Here is a 25,041-nt window from a genome sequence, read left to right as displayed (position 1 = left end):
AGGTACACAGCGCAAAGGCCACACAGTGAAGAACCTTGGTGGTGACCGTGTTGGAATGTAAGACTGTGAGAAGGGGGAAACTGAGAGGGGGACGCTCTATTCCCACTCGAGACCAACAAGGGAGAAAAGCAAGCAGTATGGCATGTAGGTGGTTAATGACTCTAATCAAGTAGGGCTGGATGCGGTGCAGATGAAATATTGTCACCAAGGCACTGGGAAGGGCGGCTTCAAAGCGAGGCTCCCCTTCTGTAACAAATCTCTTGGAGATTCAGGCTCCTCACTGGTATCCAGTGAATGGCAGGCCTGAGACACACCGCTAGGATACGTTTAATTAGCACTGTAGGCTAATGGGCTTCTGCTCTGGAAAGCCAGCCCAAAGCAAGGGCCTGGAGGAGACTTTAGCCAGATTGAATTTTCCAGAAAGACGGAGGGTACTCTAGGGTGGCATCCACCCCTGTAGATCTCTATTCGGAGGGAGAAGAAAATGCCTCCAGAGGGCTTTTCCAGTTACTAGTATCACCGAGTGTTGTGGCTCCACTGGGGCAGAAAAATGTCCCCACTGCAGCCCGCCAGAGTCCAAAAGGGTCCTCCAAGGAGCTGAAGTGCTCAGAAGTGAGGAAGAGGCTAGGAGACTTCATGCCAACCACAGGAAGAAGGGGAGGGAGGCAGGTCACTGAGACCAAGAGGGGTTCAGCATAGAAAGAAGGGGATCCAAGAAGCAAGGGGGCCCAAGAGGGGTGAAGAAAAAAGAGGTAAGATATGCCAAAACTGGAAAGGAGTAAGAGAAAACTAGCCAACAAGTCAAGGAGCGCCGGTGGACCTAGAAGACAACAGTAAAGGTTACAGTTACTATGGCAACCCCCTGCTGAAAGGCAAGAGCAAGGGAAGTAGCCAATGTCCCCAGTCCCTACGCCTGCTGCTGCATCTACATGCTCACCTGGAAGACTGCCTAGCAAAATGCTGTAGTCGACTTTCTACTCCCACACCCCAAGATCAACGCCGGAACCCACCTTTGTTCATCTGTTGCCCGAAACTGTAATGTTACCTGAGCCCTTCTCCTGTGTGCTCCAGAGACACAGGAGGTTTGCTGGCCACAGGCTCCTGGACACTGCCATTCCCACAGATGTCCTTGGCAGGCTTGTGGCTGAGGCATCTTGGAGCAGAAAGTTACTCAACCATGACTCTCAGGCCATTCGGAGGAATCTCCCCGTAAGGTCCTGGCCATCCTCTATTTCAAGGCTTTGCCCTGTCTCCTGGGCCGTGGAAAAGGGAAGCTAGAACAAAGTCAGCCTGTACACTAGTGAGCCATGCATTTCCGTTACAGTCACAAGCCCTCACTCTGCCTTCTGCTCTACACACACACACACACACACACACACACACACACACAGAGAGAGAGAGAGAGAGAGAGAGAGAGAGAGAGAGAGAGAGAGAGAGAGAGAGTAAAAGGTAATTTGGGAAGGTGTTGGGACTGTCTTCTACCCACTTATGGGTAGTTAGAAAACTATGCATTTTCTAAAACTCAGGGAACTATGGGCAAGAAGAATGGAGCTGTTTATATATTTTAAATTAAAATAAGTTTCAAAACAGAGTCATGCTATATATTCCTGTCTGGCCTTGAACTTGCTATGTAGACTAGGCTGACTTCAAACTCACAGAGATCCCCTGGTCTCTGCCTCCCAAGTGCTGGGATTAAAGGCAAACACCTCCAGAGCTAGATTTAAAACACATTTTATGAATCTTATAAATACCTCTTATCTCCCAGACAACTGCATAGTCTTAAAGTGTCCATGAAGCCTAGAATCTGACCATTTATAATCTTAAGGGTTTATTTTATTTTATTTTTTTTATGACCAAGGTACACCTGAACCTTCTCAGAGATGATCCAGACCATGGTGTATGGCTTCTGGCTAAAGCTAAGTGAACGGACATTGATGCCTCGGGGAGGACAGGGATGGGTGGGATGGGGAAGCAGGAGAGAGGAGGCACTGTGGATGTGGAGTCTGACTGTGTGCTGAGCTCTGAGGAAACTCAGACTCACTTCAAAAAACTTACACAGGCCAACGGTCCCACTTGTTTTCCAGGGAGATCTGAGTCTCCTGGAGGGCAGAGGTCCCGTGTAAATGGCCAGAGTCTTCCTCACTTCTTCATCACAAGGCTGACTGGACCAAACTTTGACAAGGCCTGCTGAGGTACTATGAGCCCCGCAGGTGAGCCCTGCCTCCTGAGGAGGAGAACGGAGGTTCCCAGACCAGAGCCATGTCTGTTGTAAGGGAGCATCTTACACACACACACACACACACACACACACACACACACACACACGTCCTCCGTGACGCCTGCCTTCCCTCCTCACTTAGGACAGAAGTACCAGCGGTGCTGAGACTTGCTTCTCTTTCAGAATCCTTGGTAAGTCCCTCCATATACAGCTCCAGATGCTCCAGCCCTCCAAAGCACGGCCCTTGGAAAGGACTGATTTAGATTTGCATGTGAAGGGCTGCTTTTCTCCTCTAGTCCCGACAGAGGAGGCCTTCAAAGAAGCAAGCGGAACGCAATGCAACGCAGCCAGGAGGAGTGAGAAGCATGCATCGCCCGACTCCACTACCAATCCCCTTTCCTCAAGGCGGGGCGGCACCCGTGCCCAAGACAGATGATGGCGCCACGGCAAGCTTCACCTGAGCTCAGAACCCACTCTGGTGCCTTCCCTCAGCCCCTTTCATCTCCCAGGCGGGAAGAAACATCAATCTCCTTCCAGGCTCACGGGCTCACGAGAAGCTTCTGGTTTATACCCAGGCAAGATAACAACGGTGAGAGGAAAAAGAATCCAAGCTAGGAGTGAACACATGGGGGGGGGGGGGGGACCCTAAGGATGCCACATGATCAGAGGCTGGGGAGTAGCTGGGGGGGGGGGGCAGTGCTGGTTTAGCTGCCTTAGGTCTTGAGCTTGACCACCCCTTCCCCAGCACTGAAAGAAGAATAAAAAAAAAGTCCTAAATACTTCAACCGAAGTGCTACCCTGTAGTTTATGAGTTTAAAAAGCTGAAAAGAAAAAGCCAAGCAAAGGCTATGAAACAAAACAATACAAGAAACCACGGAGTTGGCTGTTTCTGGGAGTAGCCTCTCTAAATCTCTGAGTAATAAAAGCCTGGCAGGAATATCCTGACCAGGCTGGTGGGACTCTGGCCGCTTCTCAGTGGCTTCCTGAGCGCACATTAAAAACACATTACCCTGTTTAATAGACTTATGAGCTGAAATGAACGTGTCAGGCTCTTGTAAATATGAAGAAGCCTGCTAACCAAGCAAATGTTAAATTTTGCATAAGGAGCCAGTACCCTAACTCCTCTGTAGTACTTCATGAATACCTCAAGCAGAGCTGCAGGCAGCAGGCTCCAAGCTCTGGTGAATTTAAAAGGAATGTCATTCTATTACTGTCAGCATTAGACTCCCCAGGCTCCATCTCCTGTTCTTGTTCTCCCTCCCTCTCTCTCATTCTCTCTCTCTCTCATTCTCTCTCCCTCTCTCCAATTCTCTGTCTTCTCTCTGTCTCTCTCCTCCTCCTTCTCCTCCTCCTCCTCCTCCTCTTCCCTCCTCCTACCTAACATAATAAGACCTTTGCAGGAACAGCACTCATAAGCCCCATTATGGGGTTGAGCAGAGGGGGTGACATACGTGCCCCATGGAATGGTGCTCCAGCCAGAATACAGGTCTCCCTGGAACCTCAGAACGTGGCTTCACTCGGAAACAAGAAATCTGTGCGTGGCTGGGTGAGCACCAGCAAAGATACAGTCACGAGGAAACCAAGGTACTACTCCTTCGATGTTTGCTCTGGACAAGCGATGAGTTTAGTTTATTGTGCTTATCTACAGAGTACAAATGGGTGAGGGGTTATAACAAGAGCATGGGGGATCCCAAGGTCGTCTCACCGGAAAATGTCTTCCAACCATGTAAACATGGCTCCCCCAGAGCTGCAGACTGGGTGCCCCCCTTTAGTGAATCTTGCCCAAAGTATATAAGCTACAAAGTCTTCAGGCCTGAGGTCATATACATTTGGGACAGGATTATATAGAAACAGCTGGAGGGGCCATGTGGGTGGAGCTTAAGTTTCAGATGAGGCCCACCCACCCTCCCTACTCCTCTGAGCAGGTCTGACTATCAACAGTGCCCAGGCCTGCTCCAGATGACCACTTGAAGCAGGTGCGGGCTGCTCTGATGAGGATAGCATCTGTTTTGCTCGGAAAAACAGGACTCTCCAACAACAGCCTACCCAGACCTAGCTGGCATCATGGCCTAGAGCTACAGTAAAAGAATCTCAAAGGAGCCAAGAGAGACCATGTTTCCTTGTCTTGTGGAACTGCTTGTGGCTGATGCCCACTTGTGGGAAGCTGCTTTAAAAACTGGTGCAATGGTTAATCTTGATTGACACCTTAGTGGCATTTAGAATCGCCATGGAAACACACTCGTAGGCATTCCTGTGATGACATTTCTACACTGGGATGATAACCGAGTGGGGGAAGCCCACCCTAAATGTGGGCGGCACAAGGCTGAGGTCTAGGGTCACAGACTGAGATACAAGGAGAAAAGCAATCCAAGCCCCAGGCCTCTCCCTCCCACTCCCTCTGTTCCTTGAGTGATTGTGGACATGATGTGAGCACCTACTTCATGCCTCTTCAGCCATGACTTTCTTGCCATGACAGACAGTACCCTCAAACTGTGAGTCAAAATAAGTTCTCCCCCGAGTTGCTTTTATATTGTTGTTGTTATGTTTCTGTAGCAATGAGAAAAGAGACTCACATAGATAGGTTAATTTGGGAATCCCTCCCCACTGCCCAGAATCCTAACCTCACTTATCCTGAGATGAACTCCATATGGAGACAGTCTAAGTGAGGTCATTAAGACTGGACCCTAATCCCATAGGGCCCAAGTCCTCACAAAAGAAGGAACAAGGGCTGTGTTGAGTAGCAGTTTCCTCTAATCCGTTCCATCTGGGAAGGAACTATCTTAAGACACAGGGCTTAAGAAAACGTGAAATAACAGGGTATTTTCTGATAGGCTGTTTACAAGAAGGTGAAACAGAAGGATTTTCTACTGGGAAGTAAAATACTTCATCCTACAGGGACGATCGATCCTTGAGTCAGGAAGTAAGCAACTCAGAGTAACTCCAGGAAGTCCCTGAAACCAACCAGGTTCACTAGGCCCCTCCCTCCCTCCCTCCCTCACCAAAAGTGTAGCAGCAGACAAGCTAAGCAGAACACTAGAATTAAGCTAAATTAATGAACTTAATCTAACCTAATCTAAAATCAAACACTAGAATTAATTATACAAGGTCGTGGTCAGTAACAAGAATGGTATGATCTAAGAGTGCCCCATACGAAAACGAAATCTGATCAAGCTCGAAGTCACAAGATACAGAGCAACGTCCCAAGCATGGCTTCAGCATAGCATAGCAAACCACAAAGGACACACAAGAACCGGAACTGGCGCTTGTGTCCCTGGTAGGGGGATTAAACTACAAGTGAGTTGGGGTTGTAGGTAAAACCACTCTTTCTTTTTAACCCTTGCCATGACATTTGAATTGGAATAAAGAAAAAATGGCGGGCAGGTAGGTAGATGGGTAGGTGGATGATGGAAAGAGAGAGAGAGAAATACAGGAGAGGTGGGAGACAGAAGGAGGGAGGGGGAAGAGAGAAGCAGAGAGAGAGAAACAGACAGAGAAACAGAATGATATGATTGTAAAGGAAGTCTTAGCCTTGCTACATCCCCAAATATTCCCAGCTTTGAGAATAGCTGATATTATAAGTGGTAGGCACAGATAGCCATCCATAGCAAAGTGTCTAATAAATGCTTTCCCCAGCTTGGCTGCTGCAACCACCCAGAGCAGCTGACTTCCCTCCCAAGGCATGGCTTCTCTGGCTTTTCCCCCTGCTGAACCAATTAAAGGACATGATAGCAGTGTCGTGATTATTTTTTTAAAGGCTGATGTTTGTCACTAAATGCCCATTAAGCTGGCCTCCTTGCTCCAGTTACAGCACGCAAGCTAAAGGACAAATCCAGATGGCACAAACAGTGTCCCTTCAGGCTTGGTCTGCAGGAAGCCAGTCAGCAAATGAGCATTATCAGGTTTGAGAGTCCCCAGATGCCTGACACCCACAGGTGCACCCAGGTGAGAGGAGATGGCTGAGAGTAAACGATCTTCAAGGGCCGCATCCGGGCCTGGATCGGAAGAGTTAGCACCAACCACAGGGATTGCTTGGCAACCTGGTAGCTGGCTGTGCCTGGTGTTCAGCTGCAGGGGAGGGGACTGCAGCTCCCTCTACACAAACCCACCACTGAACACAGGGTAGCCTGAAAAGAACCAGAAATCTCCCAAAGCTCCCTGGGAAAGGCCCACTGAGGGGCTAGAGATAACCCAATCTATAAAGTGTTTGCCTTGCAACCTCGAGGTCATGAGTTCAAGCCCCAGAACCTACAGTAAAAAGCTGAACATGGTAGTATGTGCTTGCAATCCCAATTTGGGGAGACTGAGAGAGAGGCCAGATTCTAGGGTTCTCTGGCCAGCCTGCCCAGTCTACTTGGCAAGTTCCAGTTCAGTAAGAGGATCACCCTCAAAACAAGCAAGCAAAGAGGTAAACAGTTCCTAAGGAATGACAGACAGCAAAGGCTGTCCTCTGGCTTCCACAGCTCATACATCCATATCCCGGGGTGTGTGTGTGTGTGTGTGTGTGTGTGTTTGCCAGTTTTTACCTTGTTTGATTGACAGCCACCGATACAAACCACCCCTGAACCCCCAACTCCTTTGGCTTAAAAGACAAGGCAGCAAAGCCAACTTTTCTACCCCACACCCACTCTGAGTTAGGGCTATAATATCTCACGAGGCCACACATGAGTTGAGCAAAGAAAATTGCTAGTGAGAATCCCCAGAGAGACCTGTATACCTGTGCTGTCAGGACTTGGCATGAAAAAATGACAAGTTTGATGGAAGATAGCCCTTGCCTACAGTCCTGTGAGAGAACAGACGCAAAGCCTTGGCTGGCATAGGCTGAGTATGAATGAGATGCGTTACAGGCGGCAGAGGGCAGCTGTGATGTCTGACCCTCTCTAGCTTAAGGTCCTATTAGATGAATTTTATTTCCTGCTTATATTTCAGCTGGGAAGTTGTGGGAGCAGAGAGGATCAACCAGAGAGAAGACTGCCAAGGCTTTTCCTGGTTAATGTCTTCAGAGAAGAATCTGAAGGGAGACCCACTGAGCTCTGGCTGCAAGCACAGACTGGACCCCTCTGAGATTTAACAAGTGTTAGCTTATTCCTTTGGAGAGGCCCAAAATCAGCGGAAAAGATGCCACTGTTGTCTTTAAAGTCTTCCGGCTCCACACAAACAACACGAGAGACATATGCATGCACTGTTTCCCCAGATGAGTCAGAAAGTCAATAGTCACACCAACCAAGAGGGCACTCCTCGGGGCTCATCAGGGATGGGAGATGGGGGGACCAAAGCGCATCCTTTCTAACCTAACTCAGCCCCATCCGATTCAGATTGACCCCTGTCCATTCACCAAGTTGGAAAGGCAACAAAGCTGGTAGGACTTGCTTGTCCGATGGGCAAGAGTTCGCATGAACAAATGAGAGAAAAGGACATGGGGGGAGGCCACCGTGAGTGGTGGGGCGAGCGGCCTGGAAGAGCAGAGTGCCTGGCATCCCCTTCTCTCCTATCACCAGTCCCCGGTCTGACCCTCTGGCCCAGCAGCAGCAGCAGCAGCAGCAGCAGCAGCAAGCTTGCCTGAAAGAAGCCCAGTGCTACCTATCCGGATGGAAAGTTCACTCTCTGGGAAGAGCAGCGCAGTGGGGTCCCTGGGATCAGACTTCTTCATCAATGCAGGGTCCAAGTTCAGCGCCAGGGCTGTCTGGGGGTCTTCTGTAGCACCCTGAAACAAGAAGCAGAAGTGTCACTACACCCCTTCCAGGTCCTTGGGACTCCCCACCCCCATGTCCTGCTGAGGCCCAGCTCTCACGGGTTGAACCGCCAGGACGCTGACCAGCTTTGGGGACACATGGCATCTAAGAAGTTGCCACTGATCTTCCAACTGGCAGCTCCTCCACACGCAGTCCGTCACTGTTGGATACCTGGCAGAGCGGCCTCGGATTCTGACTTAAGAAAGCAAGCCTATGGGCCACTCGTCCATCCATCCCACATGTAGCTGCCTCCGCTGGTCACTGTGACACAATGCCAGACAAACAGCCTGAGGGGGGGGGAAAGGCTAATTTTGCTGACTATTTTGGATGATTCAGTCTATGAGGGTGGAGAGGGCATGGCGGGGCGGGACGATGCGGTTTGCCGCCCAGCAGTCAGGAAGCAAAAAAGAGGAAACCAGCCCATACGTATCCACCTTTTCCTTTGTCCTCCACTTATCCCACCCAGTCCTAAGCTGAAAAGATAGTCCTGCCCACATACAGGACGGATCTTCCCACCCCGGTTCACCTTCTCTCAAAAATGCCCTCACGGACACTCCGACAGATAAGCCTCACCAATACACTAGATTACTAGAATCCGATCAACAGAGAAGGCCAACCACCACAAGGTCACCACTTGCCAACAGCACATTCAGGTGCCTCACACTAAGCCACAGCGCTCGACTCCTGGCGCACAAAAGGATCTGTGTACCCCTCACAAAACAAGATGTGTTCTGTCCTCTGAGAGTCCTCAAGGTCATGGTTTCAACATCACCCAAAAGTTCAAACTCTTCTGACACCTAAGGCTTCTTGACGTCTCATAGCAATGAAGTCTTGGGAAATCAAAACGTAAGGCTCGTGCTTCCACTGTACAGCAGCACAGAGTAAGGATTCCAGGTTCAAAAGGGAGGGATGGGAGGATAGTTAGGGCAGACTGAACCCCAGCAGGGAAAACATTAGACCTCACAGTTCAACAACACACAGTGTCCCTCCCAATGTGAGCTTCAGTAGGCTTGGACTCCTGACCCCTATGGTCAAGCCATCTGCATCACACACACAGACACACACACACACACAGAGAGACACACACACACACCATGTGTCTTTCTATCTGGCTAGTCCCACTTCCTGCTTTGCCTTCCCTCTGCAGATGGAGCACGGCCCCCATATTCCCGCTGCAGCTCGGGCTTCACTCTCACAGATTCACACACATACCAGCTTCCTCACAGTTAAGTCCATAATCTATAGGCGGGTCTTGCATCCTATATGCCTGCTTGACCAACAATATATGGATAATTTCCAAGTCTGCTGCCATGTTAAATAACCAGAGTAGCTTTGACCACAGCTAAAAGTGGTCTGTGCCTGTATGAGCCTGGCCAAGCTACAGGTGCCTGGGTGGCAGAATCTGAGAAAACAATTCCCCAGATGGCCCTGTGCAAGTGGGAAACCCTGGTGCTCACCATTTACAAGAAAACTCCTTCATAGGGGTTTGTGGGTTTGGACTTTGGAGTGTGCTATGAGCAGGGTCTGGCCAGTATCTAGTAAAGTGTTTGGCGTCTCTTCAACCTAACTATTCCCTTTGCAAACTATGCCCCCTCTTGTCCACAACTTACTCCTGTAAGACTTAGACTTCACGCTTTCACATCCTTCTCCTCTGCTTTTCTGCTCATGATCCTCACTATAAACTTGACTAAGAGCAGCAAACAATAACTGTCCACCTCTCTCTCTCTCTCTCTCTCTCTCTCTCTCTCTCTCTCTCTCTCTCTCTCTCTCTCTCTGTGTGTGTGTGTGTGTGTGTGTGTGTGTGTATTTGAGCATTTTTGCGTCCAGAGGCCAGAGGCATCAGATACCCAGGGAGCTGGAAATACAGGTATTTGTGAGTGGGTGCTGAGAATCAAACTCAGGTCCTCTTCAAGAGTCATGTGTGTACTCTTGCCCACTGAGCCATCTTTCCAGCCCCTGTTTGAATGTAGCCACCCACAAGGTTTTAGACATAGGTGAAATGCAGACACGTGTCTCTGCTGGGTTATAATATGAAGAGCCCAACTCTCTGCAGAGCGCTCCTCCCCCACAGGAAAACGAGGAGCCCATTCTTTACTGTCTGAGTTCCTTGTGGAACTCTGGTCTCCTGAGCTACCAGGAGAATCACCCATTAAGCACTGCCTACAGCTTCTAGGGCATCCACAGCCCACATCTCTGAATGCATTCAAATTGTTCCCACACGCCAGTTCCAAAGGCTTGAGAGATGTATAATCAGGGTTAGTCACACCAATCTCCCAGTCCGGGTATCAATTTTCTGCATTTGTTACTCTGTGTCGCCATAACCAAGACCCGTAGCAGAAGACCAAAGGGGGAGGAAGAATTTTTGTCTCCCGGTGCCCAAGGCTTTCAGTCCACCACAGTGGGGAGGGCACAGCAGTGGGCAGCAGTTGACAGAATGGCCGTCCCAGCGGCCATGAAAGGTAAACAGACTAAAGCTGTCGTTGGGGAATTTTTTTTAATGAAAGAATTTCAGAAAAAGTGTGCCAGGCTGTACCTTAGACACACACACACAAACACACGCATGCACATACACACACACATATACACAAAGACCTTTGTTTTTTTTATGGCCATGATGATCAAGGGAAAAAGAAAAAAGAAAAGAAAGCCTAAAGATTCAGATATTTTATTTAGTCATTTTTCCAATTAAATATTAAGCATAAACACTTGTGGGTGTCCCACATCTTATTTTTGTTTGTTTTCTCATGTGGCTATAGTGTTTTTATTCTTCATTCATTGAACCTTCTATGGAGTACTTTTTAAATAAGAATACCAATGCCCCACCTATGCTGTTTGAAAAGTAGGGAAAGCCCCCATTCCTGCTTAGCCAGCCCCACACAGTCCTCAGCCTAGTCTATGCTGGAACCCTGGAATCCCCCTCTGTCACACTGAGTGGCAGCTGGCTCTTGGCATCATGGTCAAGGCTGGCACCACAGATGGGCAGAATCCTGGGTGAAGGAGAGACTGAGCGAGCTGGTCCACACTTCTGCAGAAGGCCCCACTCGGCCCCTCTCGGGTGACAGCTGGTGTCTGTGTGATAAGCTGTGGGCCACAGAGTCTCAGCTCTTTGTTTGTTTGTATGCTTTAATTATTCCTAATTCTCCATCTCCTGCTGGTATCTGACAGATCACTGCCGCAGTAAGAGATGTGCCTCACCCGGAAAGGGTGACGGCGGGCTTCTCTTGAGGAAGAACTGGGAGGAAGATAGAGGCCCCTGCCTTCATGTGGACCAACCTGCTCATCCAGCTGATGCCCCTCCTCAGCAAGGCATAGCCTGGAGTCAGTCTGGCTGATTTAGGACAGTGGGAGTTAACAGGGTGATTTTAGTCTCCCCTCCCCAGACCTCAGAGCACTGAGAAATCAGCATCTTCGGCTGTTCCAGTGGGCGTGGGCAGTTCTTCTGATGCTCCTCAATGCCCTATCATGTACGGGACAGCCTCCGAGCAAACGACAATAAACGACAACATCCCTAATGTGGAGAAGCCCTGCTTTTGAAAGACTCAGGCTGCCTGTGCCCTCACAACTCTCCGTGAGATTACAAATTAACACTGGGAACTCTGAGCTCTTGTTACTACCAAGAAAAGAATTCTGTCACTTTCTCTAGGATGGCTGCCTGCCTGCCTGCCTGCCCTCACGACTCAATACATTTTTAATTAAGCATCAGCTGTCTACCAGCAATGCAGCTCCTAGAGATATGAAAAGAGCCAATCCCCACAGCTGCACGAACTGCCCCTTCTCCTTTGAGAGACCAACGGGCCAATCAATGTCCGATTGAACAAGTGCAGACCCCAGTGGTGACAATGGTTGGAAGAAAGGGACTGGCAGGGTGGCTCAGCGGGTAAGGTGTTTGTTGCGGAAGCATAAGGAGCAGGAGTTTGGATCCCGAACATCCATATGAGAGCCAGGCACGTTGCTGGTGCCTGTGACCCAGCTCTGGGGAGGTGGAGACAAATGGATACCTGGAGCCCATTGGTCAACCAGCTTAGAGAAGTGGGGAGTTTCCAGCTTCAGTGAGGAGTCCCTGTTTAAGAAGATGAGGCAGAGGATGATGGAGAAAGGCATCAGGCATCAGCCTCTGGTCTCCATGCTCACACATGTACATGCGTTTTCACCCACACATAGATACACACGTGTACCACATAAAAAGCGAGTTAATGCATAAACAACTGCACCACGGCCAATGGTAACAGCCATGCTTGCTCCTGGCTTCCTGCTGGGTGTATCCAGAGATTTGCATAAGCTTCGCCATTATTAAACAGGGAGGGGTGTGTGTGTGTGTGTGTGTGTGTGTGTGTGTGTGTGTGTGTGTGTTCCGTGGGTTACTGTGGAGACTGGCCTCTGAGAGGGTGACATTAAAGAAAAAGAAAACTAATCGTGACGACCCCTTAACACTCAGACCCTTCAGCTGCTCCATCTCAGATGCCGGTGGCTGTATGGCTTCCTACCCAAGTGTTAGGGAGCAGGGGGATGTATGATGGGAAGATCCCACCCCAAGTGCACTCAGGAGCTGCCCTTTTAGGGCCAGAAAGATGGCTTAGGGCGTGCAGGCCTGAAGACCTGAGTGTGACCCCTAGGTCCCACAGAACAGACTCCTGAATCTTCCTCCATGCAGTTCCCTTTGCATGTACAGCCCTGTGCGCGCTCTCTCTCTCTCTCTCTCTCTGTATGTCTATCTCTCTGTCTCTCTCAATATATCTCTCTCAGTCACACAAAACCAAGTAAACATTTTTTTTTAATTAAACTGAGCCCCGTCCCCAGACGTTATTTTTCTTATTTCCCATGTGTGCCTGCATGTATCTACGTTTGTGTGACACCTGAATGCTTGCTCCCACAGCAGTCAGAAGAGGGCACACGCTCTCCTGGAACCGGAGTTATCTAACTGTGAGCCACTATGTGCTGCTGGGAACTGAACCTACTAGGTCCTCTGCAAGAGCAGCAAGTGTTCTTAAGCACAGAACCATCTCTCTACCACCAAGAGGATAGATGGAACAGTGCCAGGGTATCTTAGCTGTGTCCATGCCTACTCACCACCCTCAACCACCCACATGCTCGGTCACTCGTTGACCCCTCAGAAGACTGAGGCCTTATATCTACTATAGCAGCATACTGACCACAGCTCAGATATGCCTGTCACTATAAGAGCAGAGGTGGGGTAGAGGGGGTGTGAATGTGATGCAGATACAACTGGGCCACATGAAGAATGAAACACTGGCTAGGGTTAGGTGAGATCAGCCACACACACAGAATGGCGAGCACCACAGGCTCTCTCTGGCTTAAGGTGGCTCTTGACACAAGATGACAGCACTGCTGTTCTGAGGAAGCCCTGTCTTGCTGCACATCTGGTGTCCAGGTGAGATGGTGACAGAGTTCTGTACACAGATGTCCTTGGTAAACACAGCCTCAGCCTGTGCGGCAGGTATCAGGAATGGAGGGCGAAAGGACTCCGTGTCTTTCTCGTGCTGTGGTAACTACCTTGACGTGGCAGGCTTCTCTTCCAGGACTCACTAACTCTAACCTCCAGGGATTTTCCATTCACACTCCCTCCTTGAAACCCGGCAGCCCCACAAGATGGGCAAAGGGGCATACATCTCTCTGGGACACACACGTGACGGGTGCCAGCTGTTCCTGACTTTCTGCCTCAGTCCTGCGTGTGCCTAGCTGAGTGAGTCACCTTCCTCCCTGTCGCCGCCACAAGGGCTTTGGACAGCTCAGGCTTGCTGCATCACCTAACAGCTTCCAAATGGCAATGCAAAATATACACAGCTCCTTCCCAAACTGCGAAAAGAAATGTTCTGCTTCCTTCTCACCCACCTGCAGCCTCCCTCGTGCCCTGCCCTTCCTCCCCGCTCTCTACCCACAGCCCTTAAACCAGCTCTGTACAGGAAGCCAAGAGTGGGCTGCTGGGGGTGGGAGGCCACACCCCTCTAAGGCTCCAGAATTGAGGATCTCCATGCTTGTGCAGTGGAATTACAATTATTACCGTTGTTATTATTACTTTTACCATGCGTGGTTTGAGGCCAGTGTCTGGCCCACAATACACAAGACGGAACCCACCCACTCCTCAAAGAGGCAGCTGCTGAGAGGAATGGCACTTCTTTTTTTCAGAAGGAATAAAGAGAAAGTAGAAAGAAGAGGAAGGAGAGATGAGATGAAAAGAAGGTGGGTCAGAGAGGCAGACAGGGGGCAAGGAGAGTGATTCTGCATGTGCCTCGCATGAACACAAAAGGCCTCAAGATGCAGAATGCACACACGGAGAACTAAACGCTGACCTTCTGTTCATTGTGGTTTGCTGTCCCCAGGTGAGGAAGAAAGAGCCCAGAACCACCCACAAACTCACACCCAAATTAAGTCAATATGGCTAGAGGGCCAGCTCCATAGATAAAGGGCTTGCTACGCTCCTAGAGCAAAGATTGTTTAGTGGGGTCTATGAGAAGCTCAGAAAGCTCTGGGAGAAGTCAAGAGAAAGGTCAGAGAATTAACTGGTTCCCTTCCCCCTCCCTGTGGACATTATACCAGGGGAGACAGGAGCAGAGCCCTGCAGAGGAACTCTGTCCTCAGGGACCCAGGCAGGGATGAGGAAGGGCCCACAGGGCCACCTGCCTGGAGCCCCACCTGAGCTTAGCTTCCTCCATGCCCCGCCTCTACCTCCCGCCATCCCCACTTAACCCAGACACACAAGGTGACGTTGAATAATTGATGCCGTTTTTATGTCTGAGAAATTGCCATAAAAATGACACTGATAACATAATCTTAAATTATTCCACATAATGGAAAAAAATTAAATGTCGCCTTTGATCGCCAGCTAGAATATGAATGGCGCTTACATAATAAATGACTTTCTCTCCAAGGGAGCCCAGCATGGCCTTCTGCCCAGGGCCAGATTGACTCGGGATGAGGAACAGCCATCTTCAAAGCAAATGGGGACACAGAGTGGAAGAGGCCAGGCTTGGGGTACAGTCCTACCTCAGGCCCTGTGATTTCTCTCACTGATGTGCCTCTTACCTCAGCTTACCTCACACTCAGGGGCTGTGGGCCATAGAGATAAGCGTGGCAATCCACTGTTCCTAGTGACGTGTAAAGTACAAGCCTGGTCCAGGGCACATGGTTACATCTCTAACTCAGCCTTGGTCCCTCGTTCTTATGGCAACAGTGATGACTACACCCAATGAGCAGTCAGCGAGAAAGCTCTGAGCTCTTCTGTTCTTCTGGGAAGCCTTCCTGGATGCACCCAGCCTCCTGTGGATCCAACGTGTTCCTTCTGTCCTCCCGACTTGTATATGCTTTGGCCATATGTTGACCAAAATGAAAACTTTCCATGTTCTCCAGCCTTCTCAGAATGAGAGGCTCTTCAAACAGGCACTGTAGATCCCAGAGTACAGCTTTCGGGAGCCACTCACACTGTCCAACATACAGTTAACTCGAGGGAATTAACTATGCAATGAGGTCTCCAAGCCAACAGAGAAGGAAGATGCGGGCACACAAGGAAGGAGTGGGGTTAGTCAGAGACGGAAAGAAGGGGCTCACATGCACTTCCAGCTCTCTGGACGATCACAAAGAGCAGGACTCCTCCATTTCTGTCCTGGGGAGTTGTGAGCAGTCATCGATATAAGGCCTGAACCTCACGAGGACATGCAGCCTGGAACTCTCTACCCCAAAGGTCCCACTCCACTCTCCTTCCTGGCAGACCCAACCCACCCGTTCCCTGCTCAGGTGATCTCTTCCCACCAGGAAACCTATGATTTCCCAGGGCATTGTCTCCCTGTTTCTTCCCAGCTGTGGATGACCTGGGCTTCGAGTCCCACGTGGAAGCCATCCATTACTGACTTCTGGCTATACCGAAGTCAGGTAAATGTGATATTGCTATCTTTTGTGGGACCAAGACTTCTCCTGTTGCCGGGCGTGGTGGCGCACGCCTTTAATCCCAGCACTCGGGAGGCAGAGGCAGGCGGATTTCTGAGTTCGAGGCCAGCCTGGTCTACAAAGTGAGTTCCAGGACAGCCAAGGCTACACAGAGAAACCCTGTCTCGAAAAAACCAAAAAAAAAAAACCAAAAAAAAAAAAAAAAAGACTTCTCCTGTTTCAGATGCCAATCAATTACTATTCATAATCAAGCCTATTTAATCACACCAAACAGATTCCAGAACACAACCCTGTCCTTCAAAGGGACAGCTCTGAGAGGATCTGTCGCCATGGCCCAGAGGCATTCTAGGCTGGTGACTCTTTCCTTTGATCCCAAAGAGCTGGGGTGTCCTGCTGGTGTGAGTGACAGAGAGGCGTGGCGTGGCGTGGAAGCTTTCCAAATCATTGTGCTCTTTCCTTTAGTTTAAAATGTGGCTTGGCTTTCCTGCAGACATCAAGGTGTAAAGGGATGTGAGGACCTATGTACAGTAAAGTAACCTGCATTCTGTTCTACCCTGACGTTACAGATGATGTGATGGCTCCCATCTAATACCAGCCCTCATCCTCCATGCCATTAACTGTACCTCTGTAAGCCAGTCTGAGCCCTTTCTGGCCCTTTGTAGACAAGCTTTTCCCAACCTATTTAACAAGAAGACCTCAGCTCCCTAAATCTATTCAAAAACAAAAAACAAAAAAAAAACCTGTGCTTCAGGTACCTGTTGCTAAGGCAACCAACCCCGACCCCAATTGTTAGCTTCAAACCACAATCAATGACTGCTGCTCTGCAGTCCATTGGGCTCTGATACTGGTATATTGGGCCTCATTCGTGTTTCTAGCCATCTGGTGGCTCACCCAGAGGCAAGATGGCACATGGGTCTGCAGGCTGATGCTCAGCACTAACTGCTGTCTGCGGGACCGCTTATCCTCCACACAGGGAGCCTGAGTTAGCTTGTGGTAAACTTGAAACTGGTCTCCGGTATCAAATAGCTGTCAAGTATCTGCTTGAATAAAATTTGCTACCATCCCATGAGCCAAACCAAGCCAGTAGCATCCTGACTGCAGGATGATAGATCCATGGTGCTCAGAGGGACTGTGTCATCAGGGAGAAGTATGCAGCACCGTCACCGTCCATGGCATATGGGGAATGTGCCATGCGACATGAGAACCTGGTCCCCAAGTACCTGACGGCTCCCTATGGGCCTAGACAAAAAAAAAAAAAAATAAAAAAGCTCCAAAGCCCAGTCTCTTCTACATCCTCAGAGGTCTGCCAGTTTCAGGTTTTCTTTTTTACATTATGTTTCGTTACAATGCTATTCAGAGAAATGCCACCCATTTGAGGGGAGGGGCTCATTTACATGTGCTTGTCTGGCTGAATGGGTCACAGCTCTGTGACTGTGGAGGGAAGACAGAATGAGCACAAAGGTCATTTCCATAGACAGATGCTGTCCCGAGTCCAGAGTGAGGCAGTCACTCTACACAGCCCAGAGAGAGGGCAGGAGTCTCCCCGAGGTTCCAGAACTTGGCTGGAGAAGCTGATTCCACTGAGCAGCTTCACAGGATAGAGCTGTTGGGACCCCAGGGACCTGATTGTGGAAGCCAGTGCCACCAACACCTTGCAGCCAGTGGTTGATATTAGCAGGAAAAAAAAACCCATAGTGTTTGATTTAATTTTATTGATTTGTGTTATCCCTTCTGTTTCATTTTAAGACAGTGGAAGAGCCAAGACATGATCCCAACTCATACTTAAAGTTTTATACTTATGTATATTTATACTTACACACACACACACACACACACACACACACACACACACACTTATATTGACCTTGGGATGTATTAATTTTACTTGATGCACCAGCCTATTAGTCAAACAGGGAAAACACTGTCATTGGAACAAAGGCTTCTCCCTTCCTTCTCCCCCCCCCACCCCCCCTCATATGCTGACACACAAAATACAGGGTTTCTTACCTTTAACTAACATATTAATACAGAGGGTATGAACACTGCCGAGATCCAGTCACGGGCTTACTATGCTCTAGAATAACCTGTTTAAATTCTCACTCACTGGGCTTCTGGGAATTAACCCACACCTCTGTGTGTGTGTGTGTGTGTGTGTGTGTGTGTGTGTGCATGCACAAAAACTCCCAGCGGCACATTCTCTCTTCACAGGGGAGTCCTCGGGTTCCATGTCTCATAGGCTCCTCTGAGAGAAGAGATTCTATAAATACATGTAAGAAATCTATGCATGAGCAGGCAATAACTCCCTAAAACCTCACAGCAAAGAAGAGGGGTTCTGTTTAATCAGATAACATTTAGTCATGTATAAACCTATCATTATTCAGCACATAAAGCCATAGGGAACCGTGTTCTGGACAAATTCATTCCAGGCTCAGTGCTCACAAATACTCAGCAAAACCTCTCTCCAAGCACCAGACCTGTTCCTACTTCATTAAGAAGGGCAAAGGTGACAAGAACCCTCGGTCTCAAATCTTTGCAAGCAGAGGTCTGTGTTTACCTTGTGTGAAGATAACGTGGTAGAATCTATCAGACGCACGTGTATGTGTAACCCTTCTAACTATCCTAGCAGGTGATGAGAAAAACCAAGAAGGGTAAGGACTCTACAAAAACACCAGACCCCACTTAAAACAATACAGGCAGAAATAGATAAACCAGGCTGTCTCCCATCAATACTGGAGAACAGCTGTTTGTCATAGCACTGCAGAGGAGAAGGGCAAAGTCCAGCCAGCGTCCCACCAATCTCTCTAGTTCTGCCATCCCCTTGACACCAGAAACAAAGGAGAGCTGTCCATACCTGCCCAAAAGCCAGCCCCAGCTGGTCACAGGCCACAGCAGATGACTGCTCAGGAGACCAGAACCCTCTTCTCAGCTGGGGAGCCATGCCCAGAGGTGCTAGGGCAGAGAATAGGGATATGGCTGGGAAGAAACAGGTATGGCACGGATCCATAGAGTTAGTGTGAGAAGGCTAGGCTGACTCCATGACAGGCTTCAAACTGGCAGCTCAGGAGACTAGGCCTAAATCTCTGTTTCCAAAAACTGCGTGAATCCAGGTAAGTCGAAGCCTCAGAAGCTGCCCTGCCACCTGGCCTGAGGCAAGGACAATGGGTCAGCAGCAGTTCAGAGACACACAGACACACACACACACACACACACACAGGCCCCAGCAAAGGTTCTGGAATGTCCCTAGAAATCCAAGATTAAAATAGAGGTCACTTACCTATCCCCAGAATTCCCCCAATGTGCTTTAAATCAGACCTGTGAGCTCACTTCGGGGTCTCTCCATCTTTGTAGATGGTAGACCTCAGCATGCTGGACCTCTACAGAATAAAACACTCTTTGCGTTTATCTACCATTTGAGTCCAGGGTGTCATTCTTCGGCGAATCATGGACCCTTACAAACAGGGATAGAGCTGCTTGTACAGACTCTACTGTATAAATGCTTGCTTCCTCACCCTCTTTCTCTTATCTTGCCTGAGGCCAATAGTGATGGGACTGGACCTGTGGCATCAAGATCTGGAGTCATTTTCCTCCCCTTGCTAAGGAGAAAGCTTACTAGAGTTTGATTATATATATATATATCAGTAGCCATATCTGGACATAGGGTATTTACAAAGGCACCTACATTGGCTTAGATGGTAGGAGAGATGGGTGAGCAGGTAGAGGCGTTTGACATCCCCCTGACAACCTGAGTTCAATTACCAAGACCCACATGGCAAAAGGAGAGAACCATTTTTCTTAAGTTGTTCTGTAGTAGGCCAAGAGTGTTCACACACACACACACACACACACACACACACACACAGAGAGAGAGAGAGAGAGAGAGAGAGAGAGAGAGAGAGAGAAAATAAATTATATAAAATAATAATTTAAAGGAAGTTAGTAGAGGGCCTAAGCCCAGTGACTAACATCTTCCTGAGAGAAGATCTGGAAAGTGGTATGTACAGGAGGAGAGTGTGAAGACAAACAAGACGAAGCTGTCCTTCACAGCTGGAGACAGGTGTGGACAAAGCATTCCTCCAGGCCTCTGCACACCTCACCCTGCTGGCACCTTCCCTTCTCACGTCTGGCACCCAAAGCTGTGAGGGCATAAATGTCTGGGTTTATGCCGTCTAGTCCAGGGACTTGATCATGACAGCCCTAACAGTCACTTTGTCACTTACTGTTCATTGACTTACTGAACATCATGCTGTTAATCAGAAGAACAAGCAGGATTTTTTTAAAATTTTACATTAGCATATCTTAATGATACACAATGCATTTTATTTTGACATTGCCATCCGTTTATAATGTACTTTGATCATATTCTCTCCCTGTTGTCCGGCCTCTCCCATTGATCCCCTTTCCTTCAAGGGTTTGCTTTTGTTTGGGGATTTTTATATTTTTAACATGAGGTCTATAACTAACTATGAAGCCCAGACTGGCCTCAAGTTTAAACTTCTGCCTCAGTGAATAGGCAAGATTTGAAGCCAAGTCTTCTGCTTCAAAATATCATCACTCATCCAGTGCGGGCTGAGACACAGCCTCATAGAAGGAGCTATCCACAGGGGAAATCAGCTCAAACCACGCCATCCGGAGAAGATGGACCATTCGCAAGGTAGGGAGGAAGGGACAGGCTGTAGGGGGAGATGGAAACCTTTGCAGTTTGGCAATATGGAAACTGTGTGAATGGCAGAGACTACTTCAAAGGGAAGGCTGGGGCTTTGAAAAACATTATCTGATTTCTTTTTAACAGGATGGGGCTCTATCCGCGGCATCTCTCTGCTTGGAGCGAAGTTAATTATTCAGCTTATCTGAGCTTGATGAGGACTTGGCAGCTGACAGGGCATTGAAGCAGCTTGCTTCTAAGGCAATGTTGTTCTGCTTCCCACCGCGGGGATGTGGGGACTGCCATATCTCTCTCTCTCTCTCTCTCTCTCTCTCTCTCTCTCTCTCTCTCTTCTCTTTTCTATGCCTAACTTCCAAAGCACAGCACCCAATGGAGACAATGCAGGATTGTGACTGCTGAGCGGCAAGCTGACAGAAACCCAGCACTTTGGAGAAGCCCCTTTCTCATCTTCGTGGCTGGGAAGTCCAGGCGTGGGCTGGCTAGACCCCTGCTCACAGCCTCCCGAGTTGAAATCAAGCCAGGGTGGAAGCAGGGGGCCCCATCAGAGGTTCAAAGTGTTCTTCCAAAATACTGTCCATTGGATGAATTCAGTTCCTTACAGAAGACGGATGGTTATCCCTGTCCTCTTGCTGGCTACCAGGTGGCCACTGCTCCCAAGCCCCTGGTGACCACTCTTGGGTTCTGCCCATGTGGCCACCTCCATGGGCAAGTCACAGCTGCCTGCTTGCTTGTTCAAAGTGAGCACAGACTTGTATGTCTCCCTTATAGTTTCTTAGCCTTCAAAAAGGAGCAAGTCTCTAGTCTAAGGGTTTGTCTGTCGTGTTAACTCAAGGGTGAGGAGAACACAGAGTCTGGTCATCTTGTGAGAGTGAATCATAAGTAAATTGGCAACTGCTAGCCATGTGAGAACGTCACCCACAATGATGCCTGTCATATAAAACACTTCCCTGAGGCCTTCCACCTCTGAGATTTCTGGGGTTATGTATCTCATTGGTTGTGTGCTCCATCCAAAGCAATGATATAAGAAAGCACGGTTCCCAACCAAGTCCCTGGAGAACACCCTCTCAAACACAACTCCAGCCTCCCAAACCAGACCAGTACCACGGCTCTTTACTTAGCAGTAAATACTCGCAAGCCAGGATGCTCCGGGAGCTTTGAGACAGAGGCTTGTGCAGAGAGTCAAAGAATCAGGATCTCTCACCCTAAATGGGAGGTCTCTGTTACATCCCTCAGGAACCTATATAGAAGAGGGCGGAGAAAGGTTGTGAGAGCTAGGTGACAGGTGGCTCCGAGAAGACGACAGTGTCCATACACATATGAACTCACAGAGACGGAAGCAGCACACACAGGACCAACACAAGCTCAAAGTAGACAAAACCCCGGCACGGAGAAGGGGAACGGACCCAGAGTCCAACCCACCCTCACCAAGAAGCTGTGTGCAACTGACAGCTGCTGGGACAGAGAGAGTCAGTTTTCTTCAACGGAGCAAAACCGAGGGCATCAGCCACACTCCAGAGCAGGCCCTGTGTTCAAGAGTAGCCGGCCAATACAAATTGAACTCTAGGTGTGTGTGTGCGTGCATGCCTGGGTGCATGCCTCTGGATTGAGGGTTTTATTGTTGTCTGGTTTGGTTTACTAAGGGTGTTTGTTTTGAGACAGGATCTCCCTATCTAGCCTTGTTTGCAATGAAAGTCACTCTTTAGACTATGCTGGCCTTAAACTAATAGAGATCCACCTGTCTCTGCCTACCAAGTGCCAGGACTAAAGGTGTGCACCACCACACCTAGCAAACGTTTCAGATTTTTTGTTTTGTTTTTTTAAGAAAGAGGAAGAGCAGCTGGGCGTGGTGGTGCACACCTTTAATCCCAACACTCTGGAGGCAGAGGCAGGTGGATCTCTGAGTTCAAGGCCAGCCTGGTCTACAAAGTGATTTCCAGGACAGTCAGGGCTATACAGAGAAACCCTGTCTCGAAAAACCAAAAAGGAAGGAAGGAAGGAAGGAAGGAAGGAAGGAAGGAAGGAAGGAAGGAAGGAAGGAAGGAAGGAAGGAAAGAAAGAAAGAAAGAAAGAAAGAAAGAAAGAAAGAAAGAAAGAAAGAAAGAAAGAAGAAAAACATGAAGTTGGATGGGAGTGGGTAAATTTGGGAGGAATTGTGGGGAGAGAGGAAAAAACAATTAAAACTCTTATTTGGCCATGCAGTGGTGGTGCACGCCTTTAATCCCAGCACTTGAGAGGCAAAGGCTGGCGGATTTCTGAGTTCGAGGCCAGCCTGGTCTACAGAGTGAGTTCCAGGACAGCCAGGGCTACACAGAGAAACCCTGTCTAAAACAAAACAAAAAAACCAAAAAAAAAAAAAAAACAATTAAAACTTTTATTTGAAATTACCAAAAACTAAGAAAGACAAGCAACAATATGGACAGCCTACAAAATGAATAAAAAAATTAACAAATAAATATGTGAGTCTAGGCACACTCATAATCATTGCTATACCAAGAGGAAAATATATGGTTTGTGTTCTTTTAGGAATAAGTAAATTCAGGAAGGCAGGAGCTTCCAAGACCCACACAAATCCAGAGGTGGTCGGACTAGGGTATGATACCCCTTCAGGGTACACACACATTGTCTGTGTATGATGCAAGGTCTATGGTGAGTCAGGAGACCATCTAAACCTTCTCAGAACAAGTGAGCCAAGTCCTCCCACGGCTGAACTTCTGGTGTCCCCTCAATGGGGATGATTTGGAGGGACAATAGGGTAGTTCCCAAGCACAAACTTGGTCATTAATTTGATGGGAACAAATTAGCCTCGAGTTATAAGCGCGGGGCTAATAGGGCTATTTGTGGTTCCTCGAAGAGCCATTTAGCAAAAGATCCACAGCTTCACTGGGCCTCCAGTCCCATTAGCCACCTCACAGCTGAGAACTGATGACCTCTGGGGAGTAGAGGATTTAAATGAAGCAATAAAATCTTTCTCAGATGCTTAAAAAACAGGCAGAAAACTCTTTATTGTTGACAATATCAACTAGATAATCGTCCTGTTTTTTAAAGTGGAAAAGAAATTGAAGTTTGGGACATAAGAGTGAGCAGTGGTGTTAGCATAGCGTGCGAGAGGAAGTGAACCATCTGTAAGAGTTGGGGTGATAGCAGGGATGGGGTGATGCCAAGATGGGAGGAAGTTCAAGGAAGAAGAAGAGGAGGAGGAGGAGGAAAACAAGGAGGAAGAGTAGAGAAAGAGGAGGGGGAAGAAGAAAGAGGAGAAAGAATAGGAAGAGGAGGTGAGTGAGAAGAAGAGGAGGGGAGGCAGAGGGGAAGAGGAAGATGAGAAGAGAAGGAGGAAGAGGAAGAGAGGCTTAACAAGTAAGAAGGACCCTAGGATGGAGGAAACCCAGACAGGCAAGGGCCTCTGTCTTGACACCTCAGGAACGGACCACTCTGAGCAGAGGTGAAATCCTGCTGCTGATGTCCCTGACTGACCCTGCCACTTCAACCTGTAATGGTGAAACAGTGGGATTTGGACTGGGGCATTCACCTGAACTATATACATCTGTCTATCCACTTCTAAGTTTCTAGATGCAGGGATTGGGGAGGGCAACAAGAGACAGGATCCATTTCAGTGAGCCGCTGAAGGAGGATCTGGGCCTGTGTGAGAAAGGACCAGCGAGAAGACAGAGGGAGCATAAGATAAAGAACAACAAAATACAGGGTATGCCTGTGTAAGGAAGCCACAACAAAAAACCAACATTCCACACGAGTAAAGTGTGCTACAAAGATGCCTTTAAAAGATGAGGGTGGGGGCTGGAGAGGTGGCTCAGAGGTTAAGAGCACCGGCTGCTCTTTCAGAGGTCCTGAGTTCAACTCCCAGCAACCACATGGTGGCTCACAGTCATCTGTAATGTGACCTGATGTCTTCTTCTGGTGTGTATGAAGATGGCGAAAGTGTACTCAAATACACAAAATAAATAAATAAATAAATAAATCTTTTTTTTTTTTTAAGATTTATTTATTTATTATATGTAAGTACACTGTAGCTGTCCTCAGATACTCCAGAAGAGGGCGCCAGATCTCGTTACGGATGGTTGTGAGCCACCATGTGGTTGCTGGGATTTGAACTCTGGACCTTCGGAAGAGCAGTCGGGTGCTCTTACCCACTGAGCCATCTCACCAGCCCCAAATAAATAATTCTTAAAAAAAAAAAAAAAGAGGGTGATCCTGGGGACATCTCTTGGACACAGAGTTGGTAACTTCTGCTACCTAGCAGTGGACACCAGGAAACTGAGGAAGAACAATATGTCACCTCCTTCCTGATCCCCTCCTCCTCTGGTTTCTCCACCCCCACCTCTAGGTTTTCAATTTATTCAGACATATATACATGTTTAAGATGCACAGAAAACAATCCAGGAGAAGGCACACTCGTCTCCTTGGTTACTGGGAGATGGACTGAATGCTAAGAAAAATTACTCATCAAAAGGAATGTTGATTTTAGCATTTGTTTTATTGTATAGCACTGAGGGCCTGGGATTCATGGGCATGACAGC

At 48.5% G+C, this 25,041-nt stretch overlaps 1 protein-coding gene across 7 annotated transcripts in view; it reads right to left on the bottom strand.

Annotated features, from left to right (window-relative positions):
* Positions 1-25,041, bottom strand: part of Slc39a11 (solute carrier family 39 member 11) — a 404,384-nt gene that overhangs the window by 213,880 nt on the left and 165,463 nt on the right. For 6 of the 7 annotated variants that reach the window (XM_029484199.2, XM_029484197.2, XM_085829441.1 and 3 more), the window contains one exon: positions 7,775-7,919. In XM_029484199.2, coding sequence (XP_029340059.1) covers positions 7,775-7,919 — 145 coding nt within the window. The remainder of the gene's footprint in view (positions 1-7,774; positions 7,920-25,041) is intronic. The other variant, XM_085829442.1, reaches the window with a different exon arrangement.

The sequence above is a fragment of the Mus caroli genome, unplaced genomic scaffold (assembly GCF_978045245.1).
Source record: "Mus caroli unplaced genomic scaffold, Mus_caroli_1 scaffold_13, whole genome shotgun sequence".
Classification (NCBI taxonomy): Eukaryota; Metazoa; Chordata; class Mammalia; order Rodentia; family Muridae; genus Mus; species Mus caroli.
Note: the sequence above shows the minus strand (reverse complement) of the source record. Positions and strands in the feature narration are given on the sequence as shown.